This window comes from Protomyctophum parallelum (genome assembly GCF_964188405.1).
Source record: "Protomyctophum parallelum genome assembly, chromosome: 5".
Lineage (NCBI taxonomy): Eukaryota > Metazoa > Chordata > Actinopteri > Myctophiformes > Myctophidae > Protomyctophum > Protomyctophum parallelum.
The window spans coordinates 16798955-16822354 of record NC_139702.1 but is presented as its reverse complement, the minus strand read 5'-3'; the positions used below and the strand labels follow the sequence as shown (position 1 = coordinate 16822354).

At 46.1% G+C, this 23400-nt stretch overlaps 1 protein-coding gene across 1 annotated transcript in view; it reads left to right on the top strand.

The window, feature by feature from the left end:
• Positions 1–18274, top strand: part of cep170ab (centrosomal protein 170Ab) — a gene marked incomplete at both ends in the record, with an annotated part of 99348 nt that extends 81074 nt beyond the window's left edge. The window contains 8 exons of the mRNA XM_083764343.1: positions 573–1297; positions 2027–2279; positions 3648–3756; positions 6453–6632; positions 7217–7308; positions 7762–7855; positions 15467–15518; positions 17892–18274. Coding sequence (XP_083620469.1) covers positions 573–1297; positions 2027–2279; positions 3648–3756; positions 6453–6632; positions 7217–7308; positions 7762–7855; positions 15467–15518; positions 17892–18274 — 1888 coding nt within the window. The remainder of the gene's footprint in view (positions 1–572; positions 1298–2026; positions 2280–3647; positions 3757–6452; positions 6633–7216; positions 7309–7761; positions 7856–15466; positions 15519–17891) is intronic.
• Between the last annotated feature and the right edge of the window lie 5126 nt (positions 18275–23400).

Here is a 23400-nt window from a genome sequence, read left to right as displayed (position 1 = left end):
CCCCTGGCCAGCCGGGGCGCCTGATGGAGGGGAAAGGAACTGGTTGGAATAACGTGTTCCTTCCACGCGCTACGTCCAACCAGGGAAACTCCCCCCTGTCAGGTGACTCCTCATGCTTGGATTCCTCATGCATAGAAGGAACCCCCCCGGGTTGCAAAATCGTGGGAATGGGAAGGGTATAGGCAGTATAATTGTCGGCATCAGCCTAGATCTTTTCGGTGCCACTGTAGCATGAATGGATTTAAATGTATATACGCGTATGTTTGTTTTTACATGTGCTCTTTTTAACCCATTCTGAATGGGAACCCATTTTGGTGTTAGCATCATGTCGTGCTTTAGCTATTGAAAAATAGCAGATCTACAAGCTCATAGCGCGCCACCAAGTGGCGCGCTACGAGCTTGTAGGTCTGCTATTTTTGAAAAATCGAAGAACGACTGACATTTTTATAGAATCTGATCTCAGGTCAGAATGGGTTAATCTGACCAGTGTGTGTGTCCAGTGGTATGAATCTGATCTCAGGTCAGAATGGGTTAATGGAACCAAACATACCGTACTTACTGTACCCCTGCAGGAGGACGAAGGCCAAGATGTCCGCCAGCCCAGCGTGGACGTCCCAGGACCTGACGGACGACGACGTCAACTCCAACTCCCTCCTGTCGGACTCCCACCCCCCCAGAGGTCAAACCACGGGGGGGAGCGCCACCACCACGGTGGGCGCCAGCACCAAATCCAGCCGCGCTAAGGCCGCCGCCCCCCCGGGCTCCGCCTTCTCCTCCTCCTCCGGCCCCGCCAGTCGACCCAGCGGCGCCGGGCCCGGCGGGCCCAACAGGCCCAGGCCCACGCGCTCCTCCCTGCTGCGGAGAGCGCGTCTCGGGGACTCCGTGTCGGACACAGCAGAACCGCCGGGAGCCGACTGGGACCGCATGTCCGAGGCCTCCACGGCCAGCTCCGCGTCCCGGACAGGCCCGGGCCGACGGGGGGGGATGTCCCGGATAGAGGCCCTGGCCCAGCCCCGGAGACCCCGGGTGGCGGCGGCGTCTCACTCGCTCTCGGTCTCGGCGCAGAGTGATTCGGAGGCCGCGCTGCGGCGCGAGCGGAGCCGCCGGGGGGGGTGGGGTCTGGGGGGGGCTCGGAGCGTGGCCGGGGACTACGCCAGCAGACACGGGACGACGAGGGCGTCCGGGATGACCTCATCGGCGGCGGTGGTACCCAGAGCCCGCGCCAACAGCGCCTCCAAGCTGCCCGACCGGGGTAAAGCCACCGCCGGTTCGTATGGGCACAGTGGCACGCCTGCATGTAAGTCTGTCCCTTTTTCCCCCAAAACACCTCCTCCATGTTCCCCAAAACACCTCCTCCATGTTCCCCAAAACACCTCCTCCATGTTCCCCAAAACACCTCCTCCATGTTCCCCAAAACACCTCCTCCATGTTCCCCAAAACACCTCCTCCATGTTCCCCAAAACACCTCCTCCATGTTCCCCAAAACACCTCCTCCATGTTCCCCAAAACACCTCCTCCATGTCCCCCAAAACACCTCCTCCATGTCCCCCAAAACACCTCCTCCATGTCCCCCAAAACACCTCCTCCATGTCCCCCAAAACACCTCCTCCATGTTCCCCAAAACACCTCCTCCATGTCCCCCAAAACACCTCCTCCATGTCCCGCAAAACACCTCCTCCATGTTCTCGACTGAACATCCCATCATATCTCTTTGAAATACCAGTACACGTTAAAGGACCACTGCACCACTTTTCTGCAGACGGTTTCTGAACTGCCCACAGCCCTCCTATGAGACACAGACCGAGTAGAAAAACAATTGCGCCATTTTATCATGATTATTAGTGAGGACCTATATGAAGATAGGTTGAAAAGTGGTGAAGTGGTCCTTTAAATTGTGGGAAATTAATTCCCAGTCCATACATTACCCGCCAATATATAATATTATATAATTCAAAGCAGTGTTTTTGACAGCAAGTTCTCAAGCCTCAAACTAACGATCCTTCCCCTCCCCCCTCTCTCTCCCTAGCCGCCACACGATGGCGCCGCGTGCCCGTGGAGTACGCGTCCACCTCGGAGGACGAGTACGGCTCCAACCGCCACCGCGCGCCGCCCTTCCCCGCTACGCGCGTCGCCCAGCTGGGAGGCTCCGCCCCGGCCACGCCCTGCCCCCCCGGAGGAGGAGGAGGACTGGGCGTGGCCTCCCTGAGGCAGCACTCCTCCTCCAGGGAGCAGGACGAGTACATGAGAGACTGGACCGCGCACAGCGAGGAGATAGCCAGGTAAACATCACCGCGCACAGCGAGGAGATAGCCAGGTAAACATCACCGCACACAGAGAGGAGATAGCTAGGTAAACATCACCGCGCACAGAGAGGAGATAGCCAGGTAAACATCACCGCACACAGAGAGGAGATAGCCAGGTAAACATCACCGCGCACAGCGAGGAGATAGCCAGGTAAACATCACCGCTCACAGCGAGGAGATAGCCAGGTAAACATCACCGCGCACAGAGAGGAGATAGCCAGGTAAACATCACCGCGCACAGAGAGGAGATAGCCAGGTAAACATCACCGCGTACAGTGAGGAGATAGCTAGGTAAACATCACCGCGCACAGCGAGGAGATAGCCAGGTAAACATCACCGCACACAGAGAGGAGATAGCCAGGTAAACATCACCGCGCACAGCGAGGAGATAGCCAGGTAAACATCACCGCACACAGAGAGGAGATAGCTAGGTAAACATCACCGCGCACAGAGAGGAGATAGCCAGGTAAACATCACCGGACACAGAGAGGAGATAGCCAGGTAAACATCACCGCTCACAGCGAGGAGATAGCCAGGTAAACATCACCGCGCACAGAGAGGAGATAGCCAGGTAAACATCACCGCGCACAGAGAGGAGATAGCCAGGTAAACATCACCGCGTACAGTGAGGAGATAGCTAGGTAAACATCACCGTGCACAGCGAGGAGATAGCCAGGTAAACATCACCGCACACAGAGAGGCGATAGCTAGGTAAACATCACCGCGCACAGCGAGGAGATAGCTAGGTAAACATCACCGCGCACAGAGAGGAGATAGCCAGGTAAACATCACCGCGCACAGAGAGGAGATAGCCAGGTAAACATCACCGCGCACAGCGAGGAGATAGCCAGGTAAACATCACTGGACCGCGCACAGCGAGGAGATAGCCAGGTAAACATCACTGGACCGCGCACAGCGAGGAGATAGCCAGGTAAACATCACTGGACCGCGCACAGAGAGGAGATAGCCAGGTAAACATCACCGCACACAGCGAGGAGATAGCCAGGTAAACATCACTGCGCACAGCGAGGAGATAGCCAGGTAAACATCACCGTGCACAGCGAGGAGATAGCCAGGTAAACATCACCGCCCACAGAGAGGAGATAGCTAGGTAAACATCACCGCGCACAGAGAGGCAGTCCCTCTGCGAATCCACCAGGTAATTATGAACACCGTTGGAAAAGTAACTTTGTTTTTCTGGTTTGTGTTCTGATCCAGGATCAGCCAGGACCTGGCCATAGTAACAGAGACATGTGATGTGGTTTGTGTTCTGATCCAGGATCAGCCAGGATCTGGCCAAAGACCTGGCCATAGTAACAGAGTGTGGTTTGTGTTCTGATCCAGGATCAGCCAGGATCTGGCCAAAGACCTGGCTATGCTGGCCAGAGAGATCCATGATGTGGCCGGAGAGATAGACTCCGTCAGCCCCGCTGCTCCGGACCCGGGACTTATGGTACTGTACACCACTTACACTTTAGACTTATGGTATACTGTACACCACTTACACTTTAGACTTATGGTACTGTACACCACTTACACTTTAGACTTATGGTACTGTACACCACTTACACTTTAGACTTATGGTATACTGTACACCACTTACACTTTAGACTTATGGTATACTGTACACCACTTACACTTTAGACTTATGGTAGGCTACTGTACACCACTTACACTTTAGACTTATGGTACTGTACACCACTTACACTTTAGACTTATGGTACTGTACACCACTTACACTTTAGACTTATGGTATACTGTACACCACTTACACTTTAGGCATTTATAGCAGACGCTCTTAATCCAGAGCAATTTACAGTAAGCAAGAACAACACATTCTAATACATCAAATACAGTCATCAAGAATCAAAATGAGGCTACGAACCTAACGACCTATCAATGATATCTCTTGAGTGTTGATTTTGACAGCAAATTTAGATTTAGTCATCGTCTTTTGACAAAATCTATTCTGTTGATTTTGTCGAGTAAAATTTATTTGGTGGTGCCTTGATGGCACCGGGGTGCATACTTAGTTTAGACTAGTCATTGGTTAGACATGGGTTAAGGTTAGGTTTAGGTGTGCTGCCCCGTGGCAGGTTAGGGTGAGGGTTTGAGATAGGTTGTAGTTGTAGGACTAATGACTGGTCTAACCAATGACTAGTCTAAACCAATGACTAGTGTAAACCAATGACTAAACTAAACCAATGACTAGTCTAAACCAATGACTAGTCTAAACCAACTACTGTCTAAACTAAGTACTGCACCCGATGACATCGTGACGGCTGATTTCACACAGCCGATCTACAATCTACATTCTACAAGCTACGAGCTTGGAGTGATGTCATGTTGTAGTTTTCCTAGGAGTGATGTCATGCTGTAGTTTTCCTAGCGACCGTGTCACTAAAACTGGAGTATGAATAGGCCTTTTAGGGCCAATTAAGTCATCATAGCTTAGTTTTTATTTAGGTTTCATCAGTGAAAAATGGCAGTCGGCGAAACATTTGTCGCAATCGTTTCGTTTCAGTCGACGGAATCAACACTGGTATACTGACATTGTAGCGTTGTCCTCACACTGTCTGTCCCACAGCTGGACACATTGTAGCGTTGTCCTCACACTGTCTGTCTCACAGCTGGACACATTGTAGCGTTGTCCCCACACTGTCTGTCCCACAGCTGGACACATTGTAGCGTTGTCCTCACACTGTCTTGTCTCACAGCTGGACACATTGTAGCGTTGTCCTCACACTGTCTGTCTCACAGCTGGACACATTGTAGCGTTGTCCCCACACTGTCTGTCCCACAGCTGGACACATTGTAGCGTTGTCCCCACACTGTCTGTCCCACAGCTGGACACATTGTAGCGTTGTCCCCACACTGTCTGTCCCACAGCTGGACACATTGTAGCGTTGTCCCCAGTCCCCACACTGTCTGTCTCACAGCTGGACACATTGTAGCGTTGTCCTCACACTGTCTGTCTCACAGCTGGACACATTGTAGCGTTGTCCTCACACTGTCTGTCTCACAGCTGGACACATTGTAGCGTTGTCCTCACACTGTCTGTCCCACAGCTGGACACATTGTAGCGTTGTCCTCACACTGTCTGTCCCACAGCTGGACACATTGTCAGTGTTGGGGAGTATTAAGCTACATGTAGCTGAGCTACGTAGCTGAGCTACATTTTGATGTAGCTTGTGGTATTTTAGCTACATTCATATTTGTGTACCTCGTCAAGTAGCTCAGCTACCTTTTGGGTAATTTTTTGTAGCTTAGCTACTCAAGTTACAAGCTACAATTTTGGGCAATAACATGAAAGAAATATATTAATTTTGACCATTGGTTGCTGTGTTAATTCTTGTACTAGAACCCCCTTTGAAAAATCAAGGACTGTTCCTTTTTCTGATTGCTTTGAGGGCATATCAGCACTTGACAGCTGCCTCTAATTGGCCTCTGATTGGCCCTGGTATCACAGGGTGGGAGGGGTCTCCCAGGGGGGAGCAGGGGTCTCCTAGAGGGGAGGAGGGGTCTCCCAGAGGGGAGCAGGGGGAGGAGGGGTCTCCCAGAGGGGAGCAGGGTGGGGGGGTCTCCCAGAGGGGAGCAGGGTGGGGGGGTCTCCCAGAGGGGAGCAGGGGGAGGAGGGGTCTCCCAGAGGGGAGCAGGGTGAGGAGGGGTCTCCCAGAGGGGAGCAGGGTGGGGGGTCTCCCAGAGGGGAGCAGGATGAGGAGGGGTCTCCCAGAGGGGAGCAGGGTGGGGGGGTCTCCCAGAGGGGAGCAGGGGGAGGAGGGGTCTCCCAGAGGGGAGCAGGGTGGGAGGGGAATCCCAGAGGGGAGCAGGGGGAGGAGGGGTCTCCCTGAGGGGAGCAGGGTGGGAGGGGTCTCCCAGAGGGGGGGAGGGGTCTCCCAGAGGGGAGGAGGGGTCTCCCGCATGTACATTCTCAATTTAACGCTGAAAAATAAAAAGTAGCTGAGCTACTTTGAGCTACTTTTTCCATGTAGCTGTAGCTTTACAAGCTACATCTCTCCAGGGGTAGCTATGTAGCTTGATCAAGCTACTGCCATGGTGAGCTACTTGTAGCTTTACAAGCTACGCTTTCAAAGTAACTTGCCCAACACTGCACATTGTAGCGTTGTCCTCACACTGTCTGTCCCACAGCTGGACGAGCGTGTGTTTGACGACGGCGCGGACTCCGCGGAGGCGGGCGGACGTCCCGCTGGCGAACGCAACGACGGCACCAATGACGGAGGACGTCCCGTGGAGCTCCGCCCCTCCTCTAACGGACAGGCGGTGGCGACGTCCCGCTCCATCCGGAGACAGACCTGGAACCGAGACGACGTGAGTCACCGGTTCCCTAGCCTGGGTGGGGTCCACCATAGCTCTGGACCAGCTCTGAACCAAATGGACCCCAACGGGTCCATTTGTACACTCTCAGAGTTAAATTGACATCGACTATAAATATAAATTGGGGGTCTCCCAGAGATAGAAATGCCATTAAATGGGCCCGGGGGTCCGTAGACTAATGCATGTCAAACTGGGGGGTCCTCTCGCAATTACACGGGTTGAGAATCACTGCTACTGCCGTATAAATCTTCTCTTATGGGGGGGTCCCTGCAGTTATGTCTTTTCAAATGGGGGTCCACAGGCCAATGAGTGTCAATTTGGGGGTCCTTGACATGAAAAAGGTTTGGGAACCACTGCCCTAGTTCATGTGGTTAATCAGACCAGTGTGTGTCCAGTGGAAACCTCGTATGAATCTGATCTCAGGTCAGAATGGGTTAAAGCTGTAAAAGCACTTCATGCCAGTAATTGGACCTCACTTTGTTCTTCTATTCTCTGCTTGGCCGTCTTGTTATTCATTACAGTCGACCGCTACGAGGCTATAATCTATGCTGTGTGTCATGTACCATTTCCCCCAGCAGGCGGTGCTGCTGGACAGCTTACTACTAGCATCTGTCACACAACTCTCAGCCAGGATACGCCAATCCGTGGACAAAACGGCAGGCAAGATCAGGTTAGCGTCTCTCGCTACATTCACCACCATAGAAAGACTTTAGCCTCATTTAGACTTAATCATACGACTGTGTGGACAAAATATAATCTGCTACGGTCATTGAGTGGCGCGCAGACGTACTAAAATTTGGGCAAGAAAATAATGTGTGTGTGTGTGTGTGTGTGTGTGTGTGTGTGTGACGTGTGTGTGTGTGTGTGTGTGTGTGTGTGTGTGTGTGTGAGTGTGTGCGACGTGTGTGTGTGTGTGTGTGACGTGTGTGTGCTACCTTGTATTGTGACAATAATTGGTGTGATTTTTTGGATGAAATTAACATGGTGGACCCCCTTGTAATGCTTAATTGGGTCGTCCACTCACAGTTAACAGTCTTTGTATTGAGTTTGTGCTTGAAATGTACTGTAAAATTCTGCAAACTGTTAATACATATTTCAATCAATGTCATTGTTTTTCTCCCAGAATACTGTTCAAAGATAAAGAACGGAGATGGGAGGAGATCGAGGGCAGACTGCAGGCAGAGCACGACTCCTTACTCCTCAACTCCTCCAACAAGGTTATTATTCTGTATCTGTTTAGTTTAGTTTGAGACCTGAGACCATACTCTCCAAAATGTCTTTGAAAAAAAAAGTGTTTCTGTATCAGTGGTTTTCATGTCAAGGACCCCCCCCCCCCCCCCCCAAAAAAAAGAAAAAACGATATGTGACCGCTCCCAGTGATTTCAATCACAAGTCGGCACTAATGAAACTTCACAATAGAACGAAATACATTCTCTCTTTTTTTTGTGGTTTTCGTTTTTAGCCACATTAACACAGTTGGAATGTTAAAGAATGTTTTTATTCCATCAGAAAGTCGTTTTAGGCCCAGGCCGTAGCGTAACGGTCTGGGCACCGGACTGGTGATCCAGTCGCGGTGTGCCGCGGGTTCGACTCCCGGACCCGACACGGCCTTTACCGCATGTCATCCCCCCATCTCTCTCCCGTTTCCTGTCAGCCTACTTTCTATCCCTTAAAAAATCAATAAAGGCGTAAGCCGCAAAAAAATATCTTAAAAAAAAAAGAAAGTCGTTTTAGTGTCATTAAGTCGTTGTAATTACATTGCAAAAATGTCTCTATAATTAAAGATTATTTTCCGTATTTTGGGGGTGTGAACATTCCTGCACGTATTTACATAGAGCTGTTTCGATTGGCCATACGTTTCACGTAGCCGATCACTGCCCATAAGTAGCAACGTGTTCAGGCTGTCAGTAAACACATCATTCTTGTTGTTTGTTTGTGATCATGGCTAGTAACTTTGAATTGGAACTAGGGCTGCGAATCTTTAGGTGTCCCACGATTCGATTCGATTCCGATTCTTGGGGTGACGATTCGATTCAAAAACGATCTTTTCGATTCTCGATTCAAAAAAGATTTTTTTTCGAGTACATTTAGTAAAAAGCTTGTATAATTGTAAAGGTTTTATCAACTGAATGATTTAAACACACAAAGGTTAAATCCAAGAGTAAGAACATGTCTCATTTATTTAGCTTGCACAAATTTTAACCAGTACAAAGGTTACAAAATCTCTTCTCACTCAATACCAGAACAATACATTAGTATTAAAACAGGTGTAAAATAAATACAATTGGCAGGCTTAGCTTAGCTGGTAGTAAATGCACTATGCAGAAACCCAGGCCATAATGCATTGCATGCACAGGTATATTTGTGCAAGAAAAAAAAATATATATATAGATTTTTGGAAAATGAGAATCGATTCTGAATCGGACGGCATTAGAATCGCGATTCTAACTTGAATCGATTTTTTTGACAGGCCTAATTGTAACGCTTGCTTAACACGTATTTGGCCACCAAACCCCATCTAAACATTATGTTGTTCCAGGGACCCCCCCCACCACCCCCAGAAGCAAAGATTTGAGTTAAAAACAGCTGTGAAAGAATAACATATTCAAAGATTTACGCCACATTTTCAAGATGTTTCTAAAATTGCAGAACTACAAGCTTGTAGCGCGGCACTCGGTAATACTTTATAGATCTTAGTTACATTTAAGATCTACTGTATATATTTCCCTGTTCTTTCTGTTGCCACAAAGGGAAAAGAAGTCCGCATTTGCGCCGTTTCCCTGAATGAATGAATGAATGAAGCTTGTCGACCAGGCGTGCACTTTGCAGCGACCCGCCACACATGAACATGATTATGCACTTTGTTTGACAATACTGTAAAGCATTCTGACAAATGGACTCCAGTCCGGGGAAGTTTGAATCAATCTAAGAGCTGGAAAGGAAGTTGGCATTCACACTCGCCATGAATCAAAATGAAAGGAGACGCGCTTTTCGCATTGGAAATGAGAGTTCTGCCCGGCTCCACCGATAGAGTTCTGTCCGGCTCCACTGATATCATTCGCCTAATGCCTGATTTATTCATATAGCTGCCCAACGAACCCTATAAGTCAGACTTTAATTCTGTACGGGAACCCCTTTTTGTGTTTTTAACATTATGTTATACTTTAGCTAGTGACGCGCTACGAGCTTGTATCTGATCTGCTATTTTTTTTTAATCTTGAAAATGTGGCGCAAATCTTTGAATATATATTCTTTCAGAGCGAACGTTTTTAACTCGAAACTTTGCTTCTGAGGGGGTCCCTGGAACAACATATTTTCAGATGGGGGGTTGGCGGCCATTTACATTATAATCTTTGGGGTCCTTGACATGAAATATTGAGCACCACTGATATAGAAACATGGGTATTTCAGAAAGCGGTCAGGATTTATAGAAGACATTTTTTGATGGATTAGGCTTCAGACTATAGTATAACTATGGATCAGGGGTGGGTTCAATTAATCGATATGGCAATAATCATATCGTATCCGTTGGCGATAATCGTATCGATAGAGAGGCTACCATAATCGATACGACAGGAAATCAGTTTCTGTCCCGACAGTTAATATTTCAATTAAATAATTTGTATGTATTTACAAATACTTTTTGTTTAAATGTTATCAACTTGATTTGGAACCTTAAAATGTTCTGACAATATATTTGTCAAAACTGTGGTCTAGTAATCGGCAAGAGTAAATTTAGTAGCACTTGCCGTAGCCTCGACAACCTGCAGGCATATGCATAGGACTTATGTAACTTAGATAGCATCGTATGTAGACTTAGCACTCTATAGTGTATCCGCATGCATAGTTTCATTATCAATATTCTACTGTTAGGTTCTTAGCTGATGTATGATTCATGATGACAATTTTTTATGTGTATTACCATGTTTTGGTTCTTGCATAATGTAAGTCGCTCTGGATTAAGAGTGTTTTCTAAATGCCTACATTGTAAATCAGTAGGACACGTGTATCGCCGTACATATCGTATCGTATCGTGGCTTCTGTATCGTGTTACAGTACGTATCGATCAGGAGTTTCGTAGGCAACGGCCAGACCTAGTATGGATGCCGTACAACCTCCATGTTTGTCTCACTCCAATGCTCCCTCTCTGGTCTCTCTGTCAATACGTCTGACTTATTTATGACGTAATCACAGTGAGTGCTGCTGACAGGACACCGGTGTGACCTTGTGGCACTTTCGAAGATTGAAACATTTCCAATGTTTGGAACTATAGCCCGTAGCACCCCGCTTTGTCTCAATGGGATAGTTCCAATGTTTGGAACTGTAGCCCATAGCACCCCGCTTTGTCTCAATGGGATAGTTCCAATGTTTGGAACTGTAGCCCATAGCACCCCGCTTTGTCTCAATGGGATAGTTCCAATGTTTGGAACTATAGTCCATAGCACCCTGCTGCTTTGTCTCAATGGGATAGTTCCAATGTTTGGAACTATAGCCCATAGCACCCTGCTGCTTTGTCTCAATGGGATAGTTCCAATGTTTGGAACTATAGCCCATAGCACCCCGCTTTGTCTCAATGGGATAGTTCCAATGTTTGGAACTATAGCCCGTAGCACCCCGCTTTGTCTCAATGGGATAGTTCCAATGTTTAGAACTATAGCCCATAGCAACCCGCTTTGTCTCAATGGGATAGTTCCAATGTTTGGAACTGTAGCCCGTAGCACCCTGCTTTGTCTCAATGGCATAGTTCCAATGTTTGGAACTATAGCCCATAGCACCCCGCTTTGTCTCAATGGGATAGTTCCAATGCTTGGAACTATAGCCCATAGAGGCACCCCGCTTTGTCTCAATGGGATAGTTACAATGTTTGGAACTATAGCCCATAGCACCCCGCTTTGCGGCGAGATCAAAGCGTGTCGCCATTCTCTTACTAGATCACTCTGCTTCAAACCAGCATCATGGAACACCTAATTAAAACAAAGAATTCAGCCTTCGGCTCGTTCTTGCAGCAACGCAGGCGTGCCATTAATGACAGTAATGCACACCCTCTCGTGCAATATTGCTTAATGAACCACTTCAGCGCTATACATTATTCCGGCCATTTGAAAATAGCCGATCTCACAAGCTCACAATGCGACACATTGTGAGCTTGTAGATCTGCCATTTTCAAAGGATTGTTGAAAACTTGAAACGGGACGGTACCGTTTCCACCACTGGGGAGCAAGGAGAGCGCAACGACGTGTTTGTTGTTGTCTCTGACACGAGGGTGAAGACTTATCGTCTGCTGTGGCGGCCAGGGTGCAAATAAGAAAGATATGGCCTTCTCCCAGGGACAGGGCCGTAAATTCAACATTTATCTTGCAGCAATGGCCCCAAGTAACCTCTGGTGGGGGGGGGGGGGGGGGGGGGGCATAAAGTATCAGTTTACACTGAAGAGGTCTATCTATTCACTGCAGCTACAGCAGGAGGCTGGCACAACTTTCACTAAAACAGGGACAACTTGATGACTACTTCTATGCATTTGATGCAGAGGCGTTTCCAGGAATTACATTTTGGGCAGGCAAGATGAAGGTGAATTGTCGTCTCCCTGCGCACAATCAGTAGCACTAAAGGTTTTCCAAGAGATATACCTGCCAGACAGTAGGATACAGAGATATACCTGCCAGACAGTAGGATACAAAGAGATATACCTGTCAGACAGTAGGATACAGAGATATACCTGCCAGACAGTAGGATACAGAGATATACCTGCCAGACAGTAAGATATAAAGAGATATACCTGTCAGACAGTAGGATACAGAGATATACCTGCCAGACAGTAGGATACAAAGAGATATACCTGTCAGACAGTAGGATACAAAGAGATATACCTGTCAGACAGTAGGATACAAAGAGATATACCTGCCAGACAGTAGCATACAAAGAGATATACCTGCCAGACAGTAGGATACAAAGAGATATACAGTACCTGCCAGCAGAGGCGCAAGACGGACCGAACGCTAGGGGGGGACAAAGCGGCGCCGCCGAAAAATCCGTCCCCCCCGTCCCCCCCACCACCCTAAGGGAGGGGGGGATGGGGGGGTCTAACCACAAAAACGTGGGGTTATGGTTAGGGTTTGGGGTCGGACTACAGAGAGGTTGTTCCAGTGACTCAATGTACATACAAAACTGCGTTTTGTCACAGTTATTATTATTATTATGAAATACCTGGCTGTGATTCCTCCTCCTCCCATGTGTCCCAAAACGTAAAAGTTTAACCACATTATCAGCAGTGCCTCGAACAGGTCAAAACTCACTGACCATCTGTAAGTTAGCCTATTCTATATAAAATGTACAACACCTGGGCAGTTTTCAGGAGAGGAGAGGGTTCGCATGTTTTAAATATCCTTACCGGGTGTTGACAGTTGTGGAGCTTTCTCTAGCGGCGTCGATCTCCTCCTTTCCCCATAAATCCCAAAATGGTGTAATATAATAATATAATTCCCAAAGTGGGGTCCGGGGACCCCCAGAGGTCTTTGAGCCGCGAGTTCCAGGGGGTACAGCTACATGATAGTTTGGAACCAAATGAACCCTTGTGGCATGTCATGTGGACGCAGCGGGGTCCTTGAAATTAAACAGGTTGAGAATCACTGCTACTGCTAGAGCTGTATAAATCATTCTCTTCTCTTCAAATGGGGGGGGGGGTCCGCGGGCTAATACGTGTCCATTTGGGGGTCCTTGACACGAAAAGGTTTGGGAAACACTGTACTAGAGTAGAGGATAAAGTATATTCATTCATCTCCTATCGATCTAGTCAATACACGTTACCAAAAGTGGTGCGTGACACCAAATGTGGTGACCTATTGAATCCTGTTCCTGTATTATTAGAATCATTACGCAATCACCACAGATTGCAAAGCACATTGGGTCACTGATGGCGGTGTAACAACTTCCAAACAACCGAACACGGTAGATGGGCCAAACCATTTTGGGATTTATACAGGGGTGGACCAAATATATCCTTCAAAATATATCGCGTTTATGAACGCAGGATTTCAAAAGTATTACTCCTAAGATAACTTTGGAGCCACGGGGGATAAAGGGGGGGACCCCCCAGCCAGGGGGGGACCCCCAAACTCATTTGGGGGGGACCAATGTGACGCTGGCAGGGGACGAAACCCCTCCGTCCCCTACCTTATTGCGCCCCTGCCTGCCAGACAGTAGGATACAAAGAGATATACCTGCCAGACAGTAGGATACAAAGAGATATACCTGTCAGACAGTAGGATACAGAGATATACCTGCCAGACAGTAGGATACAAAGAGATATACCTGTCAGACAGTAGGATACAAAGATATATACCTGCCAGACAGTAGGATACAAAGAGATATACCTGCCAGACAGTAGGATACAAAGAGATATACAGTACCTGCCAGACAGTAGGATACAAAGAGATATACCTGTCAGACAGTAGGATACAAAGAGATATACCTGCCAGACAGTAGGATACAAAGAGATTTACCTGCCAGACAGTAGGATACAAAGAGATATACCTGTATTGACAAAATTGTCAGTATTTAGTCATATTTTTAGTCATTATGGCTTAGTTTTTATGTATAGGCTACTGTAGTTTTTGTCAGTGAAAAAAAGCTAGTCGACATACATTTTTTGTACATAGTTTTAGTCGACTAAATCAACACTGGTACAGATGGAAGGCAATTGACCTTTTTCCCAATACAATAATATTAAATAAACTGTTAAATGATTAATGTATAGAGCACCGAAGTCTGACGTCACTTTCAGTAGAGGGCGTCAGTCCCCAGGTTCATGTATTTGTTTAGTTGCATTGAAATCCCCATTGAGGCGATTTTAGATCGCCTCATATAACAACTGTGTTTGAAAAATAAACATGTCACCCCGGCCGCTTCACTCATATGGATATGAAGAATCAACTGACTGAGAGAAAACGCTAATGTTACTGCTGCTGAATTAGTTACATTTTCGCTAGAAGCAGACTATCATATATGAGTGACTGACTGTTGCAAACGATACAGAGACACCTCCCTGACAATAACGCAGAGACAGCTTGTTTATTTTTGGACCACAACGCTTATAGTAGACGATATTAAGATCAACCCATGTTATTCTCCGTAGAGAAATTACTTCCGCGAACCAGGGGAATCGTCGGGATGAGCGAGTTACGTCAGGACTTCGGTGCTCTATACCGTCACTTTAAAAGCGTCATTTTACTTACCCGGACAGCGCTGGTTGGCAGGTTATCAATACACTTTTAGACACACATGTTTGTACCAGCGTGGATGATTACATTTATTCCTTGATCGCCTCTTGTCTTCATTGTTTAGACATGACGTCACGGGCCGCTAGGCTCAATAACAGGCTTGATATGCCCAAAGCTTATTGATAACGGGTACTCAATAAGCCCAAAGCTTATTGATAACGGGTATTCGATAAGCCCAAAGCTTATTGATAACGGGTACTCAATAAGCCCAAAGCTTATTGATAACGGGTACTCGATAAGCCCAAAGCTTATTTATAACGGGTACTCAATAAGCCCAAAGCTTATTGATAACGGGTACTCAATAAGCTTCTTATCGGGTTTTGTCGGGTATCTGTTATCGACCTCCATCCCTACTGGTATCAACTTTCTGCTACTCTGCTGCTGTGGATGTGCCTCTGTTGGAACAGAACAGACTAAGCCCAAAGGGAACAGACGTTAATCTTGTTATAGCTCTTATTATTGATCAGCTGTCGAGTGTTCATCTCTTCAGCCAGGCTAGGCTAGGGTTCTCTCAAGTTTCACTTGTTATTTGTTTATGTCGTTTCTCAACAGGAAATCTGCACCATCCTTCAAGACCTGAAGAGAGTCGAGAGGCAACTTCTTGGTATGCATTTTTTTAACTATCCCCCCCCCCCCCCAAGTCTGTATACATATGTATGTCGACGCTAGGTGGCGTCATATCCCAGGTCCGTATATATACAGTACGTACCCCAACGTATACTCCGTCTATATAATGGTTTAGTCCTACGGAAGCTTTTAACATTGGTCCGGTTCCTATAGAGCGTCGCAGTCCCTCCCCCTTTCAGAACAACGAGTGGCCCAGGAAATGAATCGTAATGCATTTGTCCCATAGGCATTTCGCTTTTTTTGTTGTTTTTCTTCTTTGTAATCATTTGTTTGGTCCAATATATTGTGTGTGTTGTCATGATTTGTCACGACAAGAGTTGGCTTCTTACAACGCTTAAAAGGTATTTAAATAAATAAAGCACGAAATGCCTATGGGACAAATGCATTGCGATTCATTTCCTGGGCCACTCGTTGTTCTGAAAGGGGGAGGGACTGCGACGCTCTAGCAACGCCCCACCGTTACAACTATGGGATTGAAAATATATTCACGGTGCAGAGCAGTTGAAAGGAGGATTTTCAAACATCCATAAATCGGATGCTAGGATCGCTGTCCTTGGTGGATCTTCTGCCATCCCACATTTCGGATTTAATTTGTGCCTTTGTACCGCGACGCTGACACCATGTAAACGCTTCTGACGAGAGGTAAAGAGTGTGTGCGTGTTCCAGTGATACTAGAGTGTGTGTAGCGAGAGGGTGTGTGTGTGTGTGTGTGTGGGGGGGGGGGGTTAGAGATAGAGTTGTTGTTTTTTTTCAATAATATTTGTATTGATTTTTACATTGTATGACAAAGACAAAGACAAGACAGGAAAAACAAAACAAACAAACAAAAACAGACAGCTCAGCTCAGACAAATATGGACACATTTGCAGTTTGGTGCTTGAAAATCTAGCTGGGTTAACAACTCCAGAGAAAATAAAATGAAATAAAAGATATGCATATACATACATACATAACAACAATAATATCCATAACTTTATCAATCAAGGTTAGTGGCATCGCTTCTGTCCAGGAACCCTATGGTCAAGGTGGCAGCTAACTGAGGCCCAACAAATCTCAAATATGGGTCCCATATTTTATAGAAGGTATCTGTGGTGGAGCCATAGACTGTAAAAAATATGGACAAAGCGTTCCCCGGGTCTAACATGAACGTAAAATGAAGCCTGTAATAATATGCTAATTCCTGATGTAAGTCGCCATCTTTGGTACCAGCTGGCCATTGGCTGGCTCCGTTTTGTATACCAGCTGGTCATTGGCTGCCCAGACAACGAGGCGGGACTTCCCCCCTTCTTCTCCGTTGGTTTTTATTTTGACTCGAGTGGGAGGGGAATCCCGATCATAGACTGTAATGGTAGCCACGCCCCTCAGAACATACGCGATGGTTTTTTTTCTTTATGGTAATTTTTTTAATTAATGGGACCATAATTTTCCAAAAAGAATATTATGACATTAGAAATGAGACTTTAAACTAGTGACTGGAAGAAGAAAGTATTCATGACCATGTTTATTAAGGTAATACAGTCTAGGTGAAGTTGGGCCAAAATACATGGGCCTCTATGGAGCTATGGGGCTTTTTGGGTCCGGTCCAGCGCCACAAAAACTACCGATTTCAAATGAGGCTTCACGAAATATCTGGCTGACTGCCCCCCTGGGTGGAGCGTAGCAGGCAGATTAGGAATTCCAACGGCATGCACTGCATGATTATTTTGTGTGCCAGTCTTTTTTTTGTTGGTTGTTTCTCATTAATCCAAGACAACAGAATATTTTTCCTAGCAGCATAAATTAAGAGATTAAACAGACGTGTATGGAACAATCTTGTCATCAGGCAGCCCAAGAATCAAACACATACAGTAGGGTCAGGTTCAAACTCCATATTAAAGATCTCATTCAACTGCTGCACGATACCCAACCAGTATCGTTTAGGTAGAGATAGAGTTAATAGAACTGGGGTTTATGCTAACAGCTAGCGGTAGAGACAGAGTTTTTGTCCCTCTGTGTACCATGGAGATAAGACATCTGTCCCTCTGTGTACCATGGAGATAAGACATCTGTCCCTCTGTGTACCATGGAGATAAGACATCTGTCCCTCTGTGTACCATGGAGAAGAGACATCTGTCCCTCTGTGTACCATGGAGAAGAGACATCTGTCCCTCTGTGTACCATGGAGATAAGACATCTGTCCCTCTGTGTACCATGGAGATAAGACATCTGTCCCTCTGTGTACCATGGAGAGAAGACATCTGTCCCTCTGTGTCGTTTCTAACCGTGTTTGTTTTAACCAAATTAAACCACCTGATCGAATGAAGAGTGCTCTGTTTTTTCATACTGATAAATATTGGTCCCGTCCCGACAGTAATCGACGTGATGGTGGACCCAGACGGTACTCTGGACGCCCTGGCCTCCCTGGGCCTGACCAGCCCTCTGCAGGGCCCTCCTGACCAGCTGACCAGCCCTCTGCAGGGCCCTCCTGACCAGCTGACCAGCCCTCCTGACCAGCTGAACAGCCCTCCTGACCAGCTGACCAGCCCTCCTGACCAGCTGAACAGCCCTCCTGACCAGCTGACCAGCCCTCCTGACCAGGTGGTCGGTCCCGGGGCCACCGAGGCAGAGGTTCCCTCCGGCGTGCGGTTGCAACCCGATGCCGGCGGAACATCCACCGGACCGCCGCAGTCCTGTGGACCCGCGGACCGCTCGTCGGGACCTCTTGGTCTGAACAACAGTCTCGGGCCGCAATGAGAAAACCGGCGCGGAGAGCTCTGGAGGAAAGAGACCTCACGTTGTGATTAAGAGGAGGAGGGAGCAACTATGTATAACGAACAGCCAAAACGACTAACCCGACTCCACCAGATGGGGCAGCCCAGAGAGTATATATGAATAGAGAAGGCACCCAGAGGAAACCCTGAGGCGAAATGGACATAGTGGCAAAATGTGTCATTGCAGCTCGAGCCAGCGCTGCTCCGTTGACTATCATTGCGCACGTTCATGTGATTGAGGCCATGACACGTGAACGAATGTTTCATACGTGAACGCGCACAAACAGCACAATGATAGTCAACGGCAGCGCGTTCATGTGTTTGAGGCAAATCCATCCCAGAATGCACTCTGTTCCTACCAGGAAGGAGGAGTGAAATCGCCTCATGCGCTTTTGAGCAACTTAATGCAAGTGGATGGAAGGAGAACTCGGGTGTCTTCTCTATTCATATATACTCTAAGGGGCAGCCATCTGGTGGAGTCAGGTTACAAAAACGACTAACCTGACTCCACCTCCATGGGGTGGAGTCAGGTTACGTGATCAAAGGAAACGATCCTATAGCCAGTGGATGCCGGATCACTGCAGGCTTGGTTTTTAACCCGTTTTAGACCTGAGGACGATTCTACAAATGCCTTCTAAATCCTGACCGTTTTCTGAGAAACCCCCATGTTTCTACATCAGCCGTTCTCAAACTATGTCATGTCAAGGAGTACCCAGAATAATCCGTATTTGGCCGCGGACCCCCAATCTCAAAATATGTTGTTCCAGGGCAAAGGCACGAGTTAAAAACGTTCGCTCTGAAAGAATATATTCAAAGATATCCACCACATTTTCACGATTATTAAAAGAATGGCAGATCTACAAGCTCATAGCGCGGCACCGAGTGCCGCACTACGAGCTTGTCGCTCTGCTATTCTTGTAGATCTGCTATTTTTTCCAACAGCTAAATCATAACGGAATGCCTAAAACACAATAGATCTACAAGCTCTACAATAGATCTACAAGCTCATAGCGCGCCACCGAGTGGCGTGCTACGAGCTTGTAGATCTGCTATTTTGTGGAATGGAACTACACATGCAAATGGAAGGCAGGGAGGAACTCCATATATGGTCAGCACACTCTATAGTAGGGAGGATTATCACAACAAAACAAAAAGAAATGTGATATTTGAATTAAGTTAAATCACTGAATATACCCTTTAACAATCTTCAAAATAAATGCGGTATAATGCAATCTCTTAGCATTGATGTTTGGGTTCAGAATTAGAACTCCTGACTGTGTATTTCTTGAGGGTGAAGGTCAGAATATGAAGTATTTTTTCAGACTAATACGACATGCACTTCCCAAATCTCATCGATTCACATATTTAAAAAAAGACATTCCTTTTTTTTTTACTGGGAAATAATGTATGTACAGTATGTATTTACGTAAATGTTTAACATATAGAAAACTATCCCATGCCCTTTTCTTGTGAGGTGGTGGCATCTGGCATGCACAACTAGAGTTTAATCCAACGTATACTAACTAGACCGTTTGGTAGTAAAACATCTACTGACAAAGATGTAGCTCTCCGGAAAGGTGTTCCTCTTCCAGATGTTTTAACGTCACAAGTGCCCAGGATCAAACTATTATTAGTTTATAGGACGTTGGGGAAGCTACAGAGAATAGTTGATTTGCACATGAAAATATGTTGATATGAAATATCATTCACTACTGAACTGGAGATATGAGCCCGCATTATGAATTGAAGACTGCATCAGAACTTGGTAACTGCATCAGACTGCATCAGACTGCATCAGACCTCGGTAACTGCATCAGACTGCATCAGACCTTGGTAACTGACTGCATCAGACTGCATCAGACCTCGGTAACTGACTGCATCACACTGCATCAGACTGCATCAGACCTCGGTAACTGCATCAGACTGCATCAGACTGCATCAGACCTCATCAGACTGCATTAGACCTCGGTAACTGCATCAGACTGCATCAGACCTCATCAGACTGCATCAGACTGCATCAGACCTCGGTAACTGCATCAGACTGCATCAGACCTCGGTAACTGCAGCACACCTCATCAGACTGCATCAGACCTCGGTAACTGACTGCATCAGACTGCATCAAACTGCATCAGACCTCAGTAACTGCATCAGACTGCATCAGACCGCATCAGACCGCATCAGACTGCATCAGACCGCATCAGACTGCATCAGACTGCATCAGACCTGGTAACTGTGGAGCAGTACGGTTCACCATCCGTGTTCATGTCAAGGACCCCCAAATTGACACTACCGGTAGTCTGCTAATTAGCTCGCAGGACCCCCCATTAGTCCGGTAATTAGTCCGCCAAAATGCATTCTGTTCGACTAAATCAACCGTAGATTCAGTCGACTAAAATCTTATGATATTTAGTTGACTGAAACTAGACTTAACACTAAGACATTCCAGGTGACAAAAAATTGTGACTAAAACTAAATGAAAACTATTCAAGAGACTAATGACTAAAAGCTATAAAAATCAAAATATTCTGCCAAAAACAACACTGTTTAATTTGTTGGTCAATTAACCTTTCTAATTAAAATAAACATAAAATAATATTGTAGTTAATTATTTTTGCACGAGCACAAACAGTGTCTGCCTCCAAGTCAAGTACAGTCAAATAAAAACCATGACCAAATGTGTCAACAAGTTGTTTTGTTTCCAACCTGCCAATGTCTTTCCTCATACCGATGTTTACACATGAATGTATAACCTGATCCTAACTATTAACATATTTCTGCCAAACCCACTTATAATAAAGATTAATATATAATAGCATTGTGTGCCCGGCACCTACTGTACTCTGCCCTTGCTTCTGATCCAGTCTCAGAAGACGTTATTATGCTTGAATGTTTTGTATGAAGTTTTTTTCTTATAGTAAATATGTTAAAGTTAGTCAAATTAATTTTAATATATTTAATATTAATATATGTATTGTATATGTCAAATTTCCAATAAAATGCATGATATTTATATTATTTTGGTGTCACAATCCATCTCTGTCCTGTTCATACCGAATATCTTCAATCTAATTCCTTTAATTCTTTATCTTCTCCTCATTCCTTGAAGGTATGAGGAGAAGATAAAAGTGTCAATCACATGACCGTGGATGTCCATGGAAATGAGAACAAGTCCATGTTCATCTGGGCATGTTAAGCACAGAGACTCAAATGTATATATATAAATATGAAATAAATAAATATATATATAACCCCCACACCAATTACAGAAATGGTCTGATATCATAATCTTCATTTAGAGCCTGCAATGTGTGTATCCAAAAGAGCTCACGTTTTAACAGGGTCTTATTGATGTCCCCCCCCCCCCCCACACACACACCTCTACGTGGGGGTTGGATCAATTCAATCCCTGTATATCTGAGTGTGGAGACATTATGACCTGCTTTACAGACATGTACAGCTACAGGGCTAGTGATAACGTTGTTGCTTTACAGACATGTACAGCTACAGGGCTAGTGATAACGTTGTTGCTTTACAGACATGTACAGCTACAGGGCTAGTGATAACGTTGTTGCTTTACAGACATGTACAGCTACAGGGCTAGTGATAACGTTGTTGCTTTACAGACATGTACAGCTACAGGGCTAGTGATAACGTTGTTGCTTTACAGACATGTACAGCTACAGGGCTAGTGATAACGTTGTTGCTTTACAGACATGTACAGCTACAGGGCTAGTGATAACGTTGTTGCTTTACAGACATGTACAGCTACAGGGCTAGTGATAACGTTGTTGCTTTACAGACATGTACAGCTACAGGGCTAGTGATAACGTTGTTGCTTTATAGACATGTACAGCTACAGGGCTAGTGATAACGTTGTTGCTTTACAGACATGTACAGCTACAGGGCTAGTGATAACGTTGTTGCTTTACAGACATGTACAGCTACAGGGCTAGTGATAACGTTGTTGCTTTACAGACATGTACAGCTACAGGGCTAGTGATAACGTTGTTGCTTTACAGACATGTACAGCTACAGGGCTAGTGATAACGTTGTTGCTTTACAGACATGTACAGCTACAGGGCTAGTGATAACGTTGTTGCTTTACAGACATGTACAGCTACAGGGCTAGTGATAACGTTGTTGCTTTACAGACATGTACAGCTACAGGGCTAGTGATAACGTTGTTGCTTTACAGACATGTACAGCTACAGGGCTAGTGATAACGTTGTTGCTTTACAGACATGTACAGCTACAGGGCTAGTGATAACGTTGTTGCTTTACAGACATGTACAGCTACAGGGCTAGTGATAACGTTGTTGCTTTACAGACATGTACAGCTACAGGGCTAGTGATAACGTTGTTGCTTTACAGACATGTACAGCTACAGGGCTAGTGATAACGTTGTTGCTTTATAGACATGTACAGCTACAGGGCTAGTGATAACGTTGTTGCTTTACAGACATGTACAGCTACAGGGCTAGTGATAACGTTGTTGCTTTACAGACATGTACAGCTACAGGGCTAGTGATAACGTTGTTGCTTTACAGACATGTACAGCTACAGGGCTAGTGATAACGTTGTTGCTTTACAGACATGTACAGCTACAGGGCTAGTGATAACGTTGTTGCTTTACAGACATGTACAGCTACAGGGCTAGTGATAACGTTGTTGCTTTACAGACATGTACAGCTACAGGGCTAGTGATAACGTTGTTGCTTTACAGACATGTACAGCTACAGGGCTAGTGATAACGTTGTTGCTTTACAGACATGTACAGCTACAGGGCTAGTGATAACGTTGTTGCTTTACAGACATGTACAGCTACAGGGCTAGTGATAACGTTGTTGCTTTACAGACATGTACAGCTACAGGGCTAGTGATAACGTTGTTGCTTTACAGACATGTACAGCTACAGGGCTAGTGATAACGTTGTTGCTTTATAGACATGTACAGCTACAGGGCTAGTGATAACGTTGTTGCTTTACAGACATGTACAGCTACAGGGCTAGTGATAACGTTGTTGCTTTATAGACATGTACAGCTACAGGGCTAGTGATAACGTTGTTGCTTTACAGACATGTACAGCTACAGGGCTAGTGATAACGTTGT